The 9247-nt window shown below is 38.6% G+C and overlaps 1 protein-coding gene across 1 annotated transcript; it reads right to left on the bottom strand.

Moving 5' to 3' along the window:
- Nucleotides 1-343: 343 nt before the first annotated feature.
- Nucleotides 344-5196, bottom strand: LOC124633955 (organic cation transporter-like protein). The gene is made up of 4 exons (XM_047169338.1): nucleotides 5011-5196; nucleotides 2411-2765; nucleotides 1916-2323; nucleotides 344-1844 (listed from the first exon to the last, which is right to left on the bottom strand). Exons 1-4 carry the CDS (start codon nucleotides 5030-5032, stop codon nucleotides 1130-1132), a joined length of 1500 nt encoding a protein of 499 aa, XP_047025294.1. The 5' UTR covers nucleotides 5033-5196; the 3' UTR covers nucleotides 344-1129.
- Nucleotides 5197-9247: the final 4051 nt, after the last annotated feature.

The raw sequence follows: 9247 nt of genomic DNA, 5'->3' as shown, positions 1-9247 counted from the left end.
ATAAAATTCAGCTGTTCTATAGCTCAGCTCATAAAAGATAAATTTATTTTATCTTAGTGTTATCTCTTCCTCGCAAACACTAAACATATGATGCCAAACAGGGAAATTGTATTTGAATATGAGTGAGTTAGCTAGGTATTATTTTAATTGCCCCAAATTAACCAAGTAAATGTTATTTAATAAATAATCTTAAAACTTTCCGCATTTGTATTTTTGGCAGGTACTTAAATAATATAACACTAACGTAGTCGAGTTTTACGACCTCAGTCAAACACGCTATCATAATTCGTTTTGAGCTACTTATTAATCTTTACAAATAAGGGATATAATTTAAAATCAATTCGAAGAATAAAAGTAACTTGTATTTTCCTAAAAGTAGTTACTTATTTATAAATCATTGTTCGCAGAAACCTTTTATAGATAGGTAATTTATTTTAGGTCATCTACTATTGTTATACATTATATTGTTTAAGGTAAAAATCTAAAGGCAGGAAAACTAAGAATTCTGGCAAATAATTAGCTTATTTTTCGAAATGTTTTTGCTAGCTTAAACTAATATTTATTTACAGGTATATTCAAAATTTCAGACATAGGAAATATTTCACACTTATAACAACATGTCCTTTCGTGTAAAAAATACATTAATAACATTTCGATTTGTTGCGCACATTCCTCACATATCTCGCAGTACGATTGTCAATTTGTATATAACATGTGTTCATAATTGATTTCCTAACGCCATCGATCACAGTCTATTGGAATAAATCGGTTATAATAAACGAAGTTCAGATATTTATTAGACAATAATTTGAAACCTTATTTGAAACCGGACAAACTAGAACCACCGACGGATGATGCTCCACACATTTCAATATGTATTTAGATAGGTAATTACTTAGATAATATTCTTCAGCTTAAGTTTCTAACTTACGAGCTTTGGCCAGCGGTTTCACCCGCCTCCTAAGAAAACTACATTCCGAATTCGGATAAAAATCCGATGTACAAACTACATTCCTACCAAGTTTCATCTTAATCTAATTCAGACGTTGCGCGTGAATACATAGTAACATTAATATAGTACAACAGTAATAACACACAAGCACACACACACACTTTAGCCTTTACAATATTAGTGTGATTTTTGGATATCTTTGCTAGTATCTGTCTTTTTCCCAAACGCTTCACCTTCTTCGATCGTAGTCGTTAGTTCACATCCCTTTGTTTCGGGCAAAAGGAATGTAATACCAGCAGCTATCAAAGGCAATGCGGCAAACGCAACCGGAGGCATCCACAGGGCTTTATCTCTCATTCCTATCACAAAGGGAGCTATCATAGAACCGATCCGAGCTGACATGGACGAGAAGCCGAGTGCCGCGTTTCGGACGACTGTAGGGAACAACTCCGTACAATATAAATATACAACAACAAACACAATGAAACTAGATACGACACCGATACTCGCGAGAACTACAGATCCGATACCTTCCGGTATTACCGCTAATATTATTAAACAAAATGCACATATGAGGTGAAAGATTATCACAATAGACTTTCTTCCTATAAATTTCAGAAGAGGAATAGAGACAAATGTACCGAGTAAGGTGACGCTAGCACTAATCGCTACGTTAATGAAAGCATTACCACTAAGCTGACCCACATACTGCGACACGCCATAGAAACAGTAGCTACACGTCAACCAATTGAACGCCATAGCTATGATATTCTTCCGAAGGTTTGGAGTTCGGAAAAGATCCAAAATGTTTCCTTTCTTCAATTGATGTTTCTCTAAAGACGCTTGGTATGCCTCGATGTCTGCTCTGATATTTTCTGTAGGCCGTTTGTTTCTGCAAGAAAATTATCAATTAGAAAAACCAATTAAATTATAAAATGTAATTAAAGTAGCAATAAAACTTACACTTTAGCAACACGTTCCAATACATTAATCGCTTCTTCTGTGCGTTTTACTGCTAGCAGCCATCTTGGCGTCTCAGGTATCAAGAAGAAGTATGATAGTAGAACAATGACGGGTACAGATATAGAAAGTTGGAAATCAGAATAGTCTCTAAAAAAGTACGCAAAAACTGGCAGTAACATGTGGCCCAAGTTAAAGGGCACTTGATAAAGAGCCGAAATGACGTCTCTGTACTGTGTCCCGACGAATTCCATGACTATGACGAATCCGGTAACCATTGTACCGCCCACAGACATGCCAACAAAGAATCGCAAGAATGTGAACGTCCAAAAATCTGGAACGTAGGCAGCTGCTACTCCACACGATAGTTGGATAACGACAGCAACAAGAAGTGGATATTTTCTTCCGAACCTAAAAGACAGGTGCACTTTAATAAGTCGTTAGATAAACTTTTAAACTAAGCAGATTTTCATAGTTTATTTTAAAATGTCAAGTCACCTGTCTGAAGCCATTCCAAATAACACACTGCCCAATAATGTTCCCAATTGGAATAATGTCTGCGTAAAACTGGTCAGCCATTTCCTCTCGCATATCAAGTCCCATTCCATAATAATAGTTCTGGAGAATATTGACGTATCATATGTTGGATCTGGGCATGGACATGTGTTATTTAATTCTGAGATGCCACAGCTGTATGATACCTTTGGAGACAAAAATAGTATTGCCATTTGATGAAAAGCGACCGGGAACTTTGTTAAAAATATTAAAAGGCATAGCCAAAGGTGATATTTCCCAAATGATCCGATGACCCTTTGGATTAGGTCTGTAGAAACCGCACTTGGCGGTTTTGTACCTGAAAATAAAATAAATAGACTTGAATGCACATAATACGATTCAAAACTTAATATTCACGAACTAAGCTTAAGTTGCTACGTGAAAACTCGCTTGATGCATCGTAAATAAATTGCATAGTAACTAAGTAGCAATCAGGACACATACTAATGGAGCTTATTTCTGCATAACCGAAGCACGTAACTAGGTCCAGAGACACATAATCTTAGAAATGATAATAAGAACATACCTACTTAATTTTTGAGCACTTGAACTGACACTTGACCGGCTTTACCCAGCTTGTAATAGTAATTCTAGATAAGTAAAAACCGGCCAAGTGCAAGTCGGACGTGAGCACGAAGAGTTCCGTACCATTATGGAGAAAAAATCAAGATTCTTGTTTGTTAACCCCCTAAAACTTCATGATGAGTATGACGCAAACTATCTACAGAAAATAGCATAAAGTTGTCGTTTACCCTTGCGACCAGCTGTTTTTAAAATATTAAGGTAATTACGCAAGATAAGTTAACATTGAAAGTACGCATCTCTATATAAACTGCATTTTGAATCGAAGAAAGAAGCATTTGTTAGTACAGAGTTTTAATTGAATTAAAAAAAAATATTAGGAATGAGCAAAGACATGGTTAAAAGTTCTAATATATATGATCATAAATAACGAGAAATAATAAGCATATTGTTTGAAAACTTTTTTTTTCTTGTTCCGTGCTTTATTTTTATCATATCTAACACTGATAAAATTTAGAGCAATTGGGTTTCTCATATCATAGGTGTTTAAAGGAAACCCGTGTCCAATTTGTTGTATTTACTCATGCCACCTAGCGAAAGTAGCAATTATTGCTAAGCTGTCCTATGTCTAGAAGGGCTAACCAAATTGACGAACTTGGACGTTCAATGAAAACGACGTCAAGTCAGAAGTTAACTACATTTTAAGTTCATAGGGGTTCTAGTTGCAGCAATAGCGGCGGCGATCTTTCAAGTTCAAGACAAGGTTCGAGAGGGCTCATGTTGTAGGTACAAAGATTATCATCTCGTACCTACTTAGATACGAATAAATAAGTACCGAAGTAGATATGCCAAGTTTCCTATATCATAATTCACTAAAGTTCATCTTTTGTCAAGTGTGGTGTTACTAAATACCTAAACTTCTTCGATAAGAGAATGATTCGGACTTCCCTGCAGTCTCGAGGATATTCACAGAACCATTACCTATAATTATGAAGGCTACCCTACCAAACTTCGATGGAAATGACTTTCATATCAAATTGAACCCATCAAATTGTTGCTTTGTTACCTTTTTATGTATTGATTGTAAAACGGACTAAAAATGCACTGCCAAGATATATTTCTAAATAAGTTACCTATCTTAAAACAATTTTACTCTATCATTTGCTCAGATCTTAAATTTAGAAATACATACAGCACAAAATGTACAGACTGTGTGTCTGTACATTTTCATTATTTATATTTACCTTTTTGTTTCCTTATACTGTGGATATTAAAGTTATTAAAAGCATAGTATTACCTACATTGGTCATTTAAATTCAAAATTTTATTGAAACTTTAATAAATTTAATTTCTTCTCGATGCAAAGTTAAAAACGAAATATGACCACCTAGTCTGTAGTTCTAATACGCTTTTCAAGACACTTCAGTAACTCCTGCGGTTACCGTCAATGATTGATAGTTCACCGGTTATGACACATTTAAACGCTTAATTAACTGGAAGAGCGCAGTCGGTAGGTCCTATCCTATACTGGCACGATTAGGAACATGTTTTATTTATTAGTTTGATCCCTAATTAACGTTTTATTATCATTAATGAATGAATGTGTTGCTTACATTTTATCGCTCCATCCTGAGCAATATTAACAATTGGCTTTCTAATTAAATTACAAGCTTTTCACAAAAAAACAATGGTCAATTAAAAGCAAATAACAGCTATAAACAGGTTTGCAAATTGGTAATACAGATAGCTACTGCAAATGCAATTGTCATTAAACGCAGTTTTCTGTTAACTGTGAGAAATTGAAATAAGTAATTTATATTAAGCGAGCTCTCCGACTACTGGATAGTAGGTAAGTATATAGGTATATAGGTAGGTAGGTACCAACTTGCTTATATTTTAAATATTTGCAAACTTTAAAATGTTTCTCAGTGTCAATGCTAAATCACCAAGGCCTATATATCGGGGTCAACACACCACATTAAAGTCAATACACTCACTTTCACTACCATTAATTCGCTTACCGTTTCGCTCTTGCATCTCCATTTTATTTAAGTAAACTTTTTGTGTTAAGTTAGTCCGGAGTCGGCTACAGTTGTCACTCGTTAGATTTCATGGGCACTGAGTTCTATTGCACGGTGTTGTGCACTACGCGGCCTGCTTCTGCTGACTGACGGCATTGCTTTGTTAGCAACTGAACCCAGAGCTGCGCCCGCGTCGCACGCCATTCTCTTACGCTATCAATGTTATTTACTAGGCGGGAGCAAACGTCAGTTATCGATATTACTGAGACAGTGGGACACTAAAAAGATAACAAAAACAATATATAACACAACAATAACAAATTACACATTCACTCACGTTACTGCCCACCCTTATCTGTTACTGCTGTTCATTACCATTATATTACCATATGAGAAGGGAGTACAGAGAAGCCAAGATTTCCTTATGAATTTATAATTATAATACGAAAAAAAAACATCAATCAGGACTTAGCTGCATTGTTGGGGTTCCGTCCGTCTCCAAAGGGAAAACAGGACCTTAAGACTTCTATCAGGACTTAGCTGCATTGTTAGGGTTCCGTCCGTCTCAAAAGAGAAAAAGGACTTAAGACTTCTATCAGGACTTAGCTGCATTGTTAGGGTTCCGTCCGCATCCAAAGGAAAAACTAAAGACTTCGCTGTCGGTCAGTCACCAAGCTGTGTGTAACAACAAATACATATAGTAAATTAAAATAAAATAAAATATTTTAGAGGGATCCCATGTTGGTCTCATCTCCCGAGCCTTTTCCCATGGAACAAACGTGTTTTTTTGCTAGTATTAGAGATAGTGTAATACCCTTAATCCCTCAGGCAAGTACCTAATATCCTTCCTGCGTGTCTGACTCCTACTTAGCCGAATGTAGGTAAAGCCTGAACAGATTGAGAGAATTCGGGAAATTCTTTATATGAGGAGACTGCTTGCAGTATTTATTGAAATAATTCTGTCTAAGAGATCAACGGAATTATTCAGTTCTCTTGGTGACTCGCTGACATTGACTGCAACTCTTAATTTTTACTGTTGTCGCCGTTCTTTGTTGATCAGTTTTTAGGTTCTGTACATAGTAGGTATATCAGCGCAACGCAATGTAATAAAAAACCCATTTTTTTACTCGTAAGTGCGGACACTTTTTGTGACGGGCGGTAAACTACAGAAAACACTAGGCAAGGCTCGATATGCCCTTGTTTCCTTTTGAAGACTAAATATAATTATATTTCCTAAGGAATCAAAAACCTGTACGCCTGTGCAGAATCGTTTCGTTATTGTACCTACGTAAGTACATGCCTTGATGAAGATTACAATTTCATAAGGCTCCTATGTTAAGCGTTATCCCTTGTGTCGTCGTAAATTGTAAGGATCGTAACAGGTACCAACCTAAAGAAAAAAATATTACCTATTACTAGCACTCATTCCTAAATTGAAGTCGATTACACTGATGAGCGAATTTGTAGCTAGTAGGTATATGTACCTCATGTGTGATTCATGGTCATTCTGTACACAACTAGTCATATCCGGAATGTTTAATTTATCCATAACTAGCTGTTTAGCCGCGGTTTCACCCGCAGGCCAGGTGACTTCTTCCCGTACTCGGACAAAAATGTTACTCAGGGACAGTGTAGCTTCCTAACAGTTATTTTTTTTTTTTTTCTAATAAATTCAGCAGTTTCGGAGCCAACTATACAAAAATGTTTTTCCTCTTTATTACAATACTTATAGAAGTAACAAGACACAGTTCAATTATCCCACTTGACAACCAAAAGTTATTAGTATCTATCGTAGCGACTCAGTTCTCTTTTGCTACCAAGTAGGAGTCGAAGGCACGCAACCCAGGTTTTAGCCAGACATCAGGTTTCTATTGATGCTCATAAGTGCATCGGTAGATTTGTCTAAACGGTTGTCGGCTTTGCCTGACGCTGAAGCGAGGAGATCTGCGCAGGTCTCGTGGCGTATATGGAAATTATATCTACCTTTACGCAACGCTCCGTAGTGTTGAGTTCGTACCTATATACAATAAAAATATATATAGCCGTATCAAAAATGTCGTAGCATGTTGCGAGCATGTTGAAATTGAGTAATCTCCATGATTTCAGGATTTCGTGGAAGTATCAAGTTGAAATTAAAACTGTATACGAGTAATTAGGGCTATGGACCCTTGAAATTGTAAAACATTTTACTTTCAAACTTTGTAGCACGTGCTTGGCCTTATTAAATTTTAATCGTAATGACGGGAACTTTGCACAGCCAATGCGGACTCTATAGCGGAGACCAGGTAAAGTCAAAGGAAATCGATTCGTATTGTTGACGCGGCGTTGCCCTCCCCAGACAGGACACACCTGGACTGTGTGCTCCACCGTGACCTCCCAGTGAATGATGACACCCAGGCCCGATGCGATGTAGGTACTACCCGAAACAACCGGCTCCGATGAGGATCTTCGCGACGTGGGGGAGGCGCCATGACTAGGTACGCCCTGGCCATTCTCCAAGAAGGAACATACCGCCACTATTGTGGTGTGCCCTCAAAAAAGTACGTACTTTATTTTTACAGTAAACACAGCCATAAACAGAGAAGCAACTTAAAGGAGGAAGGGCGGGGCATTTGCCCCATCCTGGCTCAGATTTGAAACCTAAAAAATAATTCAATTTGAATTTAAAGTTATGTTTTATTTAGGGTATAATTTATTTTTACTTTATGTACAAAATAGGTACATTGGCGGACTGAATGCCTCAAGGCATTCTCTACCAGTCAACCATCGGGTTAAAGGGAGAAAATAGTTAGTACAAAAAAAAAGTAATACATGTAACAAAAAAAAAGATAATAATAATTTAAGAGAAAGTCATGAATATGAATAAAAACATAATACAATACATAATAATATATATAATACGCCCCGCAGGGCATCTGAGGCGGATGACGGGGAGTAGCGACCCTGCGGGGCTATATATCCGAGTGCTCCAGGGAGAGTATACTGTCCTCCATCTCCGGCCTGCCGGAGTGAAGCATGACGGGGGATAAGTCTCCCGCCTCTTGGCTTGCCTTCATCGGCCGGTCAGAGTGGAGTCGATAGAGCAGGGTTAGCAGCCCGCTCGGAGGGTAGGTGCCTCGTTGTAAGTGGCGAGTGGGCCGGTGATGCTGGACCCACAGGGAGCGCGTGATCTGCGTTTAAAGTCCGCCGAGGTATCCTCACCCTTCAGCCGCTCATGTACCTGTTGCCCTCTTGTTGCGATTTAGCGACTGATTCCCGGGGGCCCAGTAAGTGAGGTGGCGAGTCTCCACCTGCCATTTTTACGTGTGCAAACATTGTTATCGGCAGGTGCCATAGTTCCCGTAGTTTCCCCATTCCTAGTCCATTAGCATCCCATCACAATAGCCCAAGTAGTTTTCATCCATAGTTAGCAATAGTTTAGCACAGAACCGGGGATTGTCCTTGGGTACATTTCTATAGTGTATATGTTACAGCCAAAGTGATTAAATATATATTATACATAATGACTGGTCATTGTATATAATACCCAAATTGACTAGACAGTGTGATAGATTAATCACTTTATCTGGATCTAATTCATAATAGCTGGTCAAAGTTAGCCAAAGTAATAAATATGGTATAATCGTCTGACTACTTAATTCTTAGAAACTTCTCAAGTTATTATCGACTCTTTTTATGATAAATCATCAAATGATTCCTCCCACTGTGGGGGAGCAGCGTGAGGGACTCAGAGAGCGTGAGCGTGAGCGTGCAGCGTGAGGTCAGACTGTTAGTGGCTTAAACCCACGCGTTGAACAACGCGCGCCCATGAGACGGGCCCGTGTCTCCCAGGGAACGGAAGGCCGATAAGGCACCCGAACTCATCGCACAGGCCCACGTCTACAGTGGCTGGGAGTCGTCTCTCGACCACACAGAAGGAGACGATGGCATCCCAGTACCTCTCGCCCCGGATCTTGGCTTGAACCGGGGCCGGGCGCGAGAGGTCGCCGCTGACGACTGACTCGACGGGGACACTGCGGTGCCCTTTCCGGGCAGGGCACACTCCGGGCCGTCGGTACAGTGGCCCGAGTCACACTTCAAAGAGGGGAGTTTTCGCTACTATTATGGGGTGCACTGTTCTAACTAACCTTTTTCGAAGTTTATTAAGGTCAGCTACCAGGCACTTTAGTTAGTTAACATGAAATAATAATATTTACCTACTTGTTTTATTACATTATCTAAGTCTATGGAGATATTA

Source organism: Helicoverpa zea, chromosome 10 (genome assembly GCF_022581195.2).
Source record: "Helicoverpa zea isolate HzStark_Cry1AcR chromosome 10, ilHelZeax1.1, whole genome shotgun sequence".
NCBI classification, from domain to species: Eukaryota; Metazoa; Arthropoda; class Insecta; order Lepidoptera; family Noctuidae; genus Helicoverpa; species Helicoverpa zea.
Note: the sequence above shows the minus strand (reverse complement) of the source record. Positions and strands in the feature narration are given on the sequence as shown.

Excerpts from the sequence above, each read along its gene's own strand:
- LOC124633955 (XM_047169338.1), bottom strand. The coding sequence starts at position 5,032 with ATGGAGATGCAAGAGCGAAACG. Across the intron at positions 2,324-2,410 it reads TTTGGAATGGCTTCAGACAG|GTTCGGAAGAAAATATCCAC; the intron begins GTGACTTGACAT and ends CCTGTCTTTTAG. Across the intron at positions 1,845-1,915 it reads TTGGAACGTGTTGCTAAAGT|AAACAAACGGCCTACAGAAA; the intron begins GTAAGTTTTATT and ends ATTTTCTTGCAG.